Source organism: Chiloscyllium plagiosum, chromosome 21 (assembly GCF_004010195.1).
Source record: "Chiloscyllium plagiosum isolate BGI_BamShark_2017 chromosome 21, ASM401019v2, whole genome shotgun sequence".
Taxonomy (NCBI): domain Eukaryota; kingdom Metazoa; phylum Chordata; class Chondrichthyes; order Orectolobiformes; family Hemiscylliidae; genus Chiloscyllium; species Chiloscyllium plagiosum.
This window is the reverse complement of record NC_057730.1, coordinates 25,734,910-25,737,306: the sequence shown is the minus strand read 5'-3', so window position 1 is coordinate 25,737,306 and position 2,397 is coordinate 25,734,910. Positions and strand designations below refer to the sequence as shown.

General features: G+C 37.0%; 1 protein-coding gene across 1 annotated transcript in view; it reads left to right on the top strand.

Moving 5' to 3' along the window:
- Positions 1 to 2,397, top strand: part of LOC122560674 (pentraxin-4) — a 13,487-nt gene extending 11,090 nt beyond the window's left edge. The window contains exon 3 of the mRNA XM_043711568.1: positions 1,038 to 2,397. Coding sequence (XP_043567503.1) covers positions 1,038 to 1,675 — 638 coding nt within the window. The 3' untranslated portion in view covers positions 1,676 to 2,397. The remainder of the gene's footprint in view (positions 1 to 1,037) is intronic.

The following is a 2,397-nucleotide window of genomic DNA, read 5'->3' as shown; positions in this document are numbered from 1 at the left end:
AGAAACTTGTTCACCCAGAGAGTGGTGGCTGTGTGGGATGCTCTGCCCCAGAGGGCAGTGGAGGCCTAGTCTCTGGATTCATTTAAGAAAGAGTTGGATAGAGGTCTCAAGGATTGTGGAATCAAGGGTTATGGAGATAAGGCAGGAACAGGATACTGATTAAGGATGATCAGCCATGATCATGTTGAATGGTGGTGCAGACTCGAAGAGCAGAATGGCCTACTCCTACACCTATTGTCTATTGTCTATTGTCTCCTCCTGAGCATCTGTGACATCAATAAAACTTCCACTTCTGAGGTTGTGATTGTGTCCATAATTCATAAAGCTCCTTTTTAAAAAAATTCTGTATCTGGTTCAAAGTCTAAGTTTATATTGAAATTATTGTAAGTTTAATGTCACACTTGAGCCATTTTGGTAGAATGTCCATATTATTGACTCAGTTAAAGGCTTTAAAATCCTCAAAAAGTATTATGTCTTCATTTTTCCTCACAGATGGCAAGATATAGTTTAACTTTCTGCAGAGGCTGGAAAAGCCCACAATCTGATTTAGACTCAAAATTTGTATACAAGTGACATAGAATATTATAGCACACTACAGGCCCTTTGGCCCTCGATGTTGCACTGACATGTGAAACCAATCTGAGCCCCATCTTACCTACACTATTCCATTTTTATCCAAATGTCTATCCAATGACCATTTAAATGTCCTTAAAGTTGGCAAATCTACTATTGTTGCAGGTGGATCATTTCATGCCCCTACTACTTTCTAAGTAAAGGAACTACCCCAACATCTGTCCTATATCTATCACAAATATATATTATAAATTATGTATTATAAATTATGTAAATATTCACATTGCATCATGAAAGGTGATAATATTTGATATATTAAGTAAAAACTGACTTTCAAAGCTAACAATAGGTGTCAATCAACCCATAAGTGAGGTGTAAAAAGTATGAATCAGTTAATACTTATTGCTTAGATATGTAAGCACATTGCCAATATGTCTGATTGTTCATTTGTTTCTCTATTGCAGTCTGCAATGTGAATTCGATGATGCACTTTCCCAATTCTTCCATTGAAAACTATGCAAGCTTTGGTAAAGAATTTTCAACTGGGCTATTTGAAATTACCATCTGTTCTTGGCTCAAAACCAAGGCAAACTATTTGGGAACAATGTTGTCATATGCAACAGAGGATAATGACAACAAGTTGGTACTCCATGGGAGAAATACAAGCAAACAAACTACCATACATTTTGTAATTGGAGATCCAGCATTCAGGGAACTTCCTGTGAGGTCACTCTTAGATGGCAGGTGGCATCATGTATGCATCATCTGGTCTTCCTTTGAGGGTAAGTACTGGTACTACATAGACAGACGTCTGGCAGCAACTGGTTCCAAATTCCAAAAAGGCTATGAGATCCCAGCTGGTGGAACACTTATAATAGGGCAGGAACAGGATAATATGGGAGGAGGCTTTGATGAGACTGAGTCCTTTGTAGGGAATTTGGCTGGATTCACAATTTGGAATCGTGCTTTGTCTCCTGGAGAAATCTCAGGTATCACCACAGGAAAGTTGTTACCTGGAGGCCAAATGTTAACTTTCAATGATATTTCTATTCTTAATGGTGGAGTTCAACATTATAATTGTACATGCCTGGAACACTGTTAGGAACAAAGATCATTAGTTAAGGACTAATTTAACTCTACTTTGTACTGGTCATATTCCTTGGTAGTTGCTGCATTGGTTTTCTATAGCAATTCAGAAGTGTCATATTCATCCTTCAGCAATGCTTTAGAATTCAGGATCACTTTCATACTTTGGGAAATCAGCCAGTGACATTTGGCTAAACATTCTGACTATTGCAGAACTGTAGCATTATTGCTGTAAGATTATATCAAGTCATAAAAAGACAATCTTTGGTGAGAATTAATGGATACATCCAAATAAGGTCAATGCATTTCAAATAATCTTTATAGAATATAAGACAGAAATATTTATAAGAACAAGTACAGCAATTATAAAGAATCAAATAGTCCTTTAGAATCTATTTTTGTATGGCACACCAAATTTAAATACTCCATTAATAGAGCGCTATGGATTTAGTTTGTATCGTCAACAAGGTACACTACAGCAACTCACCAAGGCTTCTGCTAAAGCACATCATGAACTTTATCACCTCGAGGTACATGGACAATAACTGTATTGGAACATCAGGAACTAAAAACAACACACCATCCTGATCTGGAAATAATTAATCATTCCTTCAATATCACTGAGTCAAAATCCTGGATCTCTTTAGATAATAGCTCCGTGAATGCACCTATATTGTATATGATGTGGAGGTGCCAGTGTTGGACTGGGGTGGACAAAGTTAAAAAAAATCACACAAC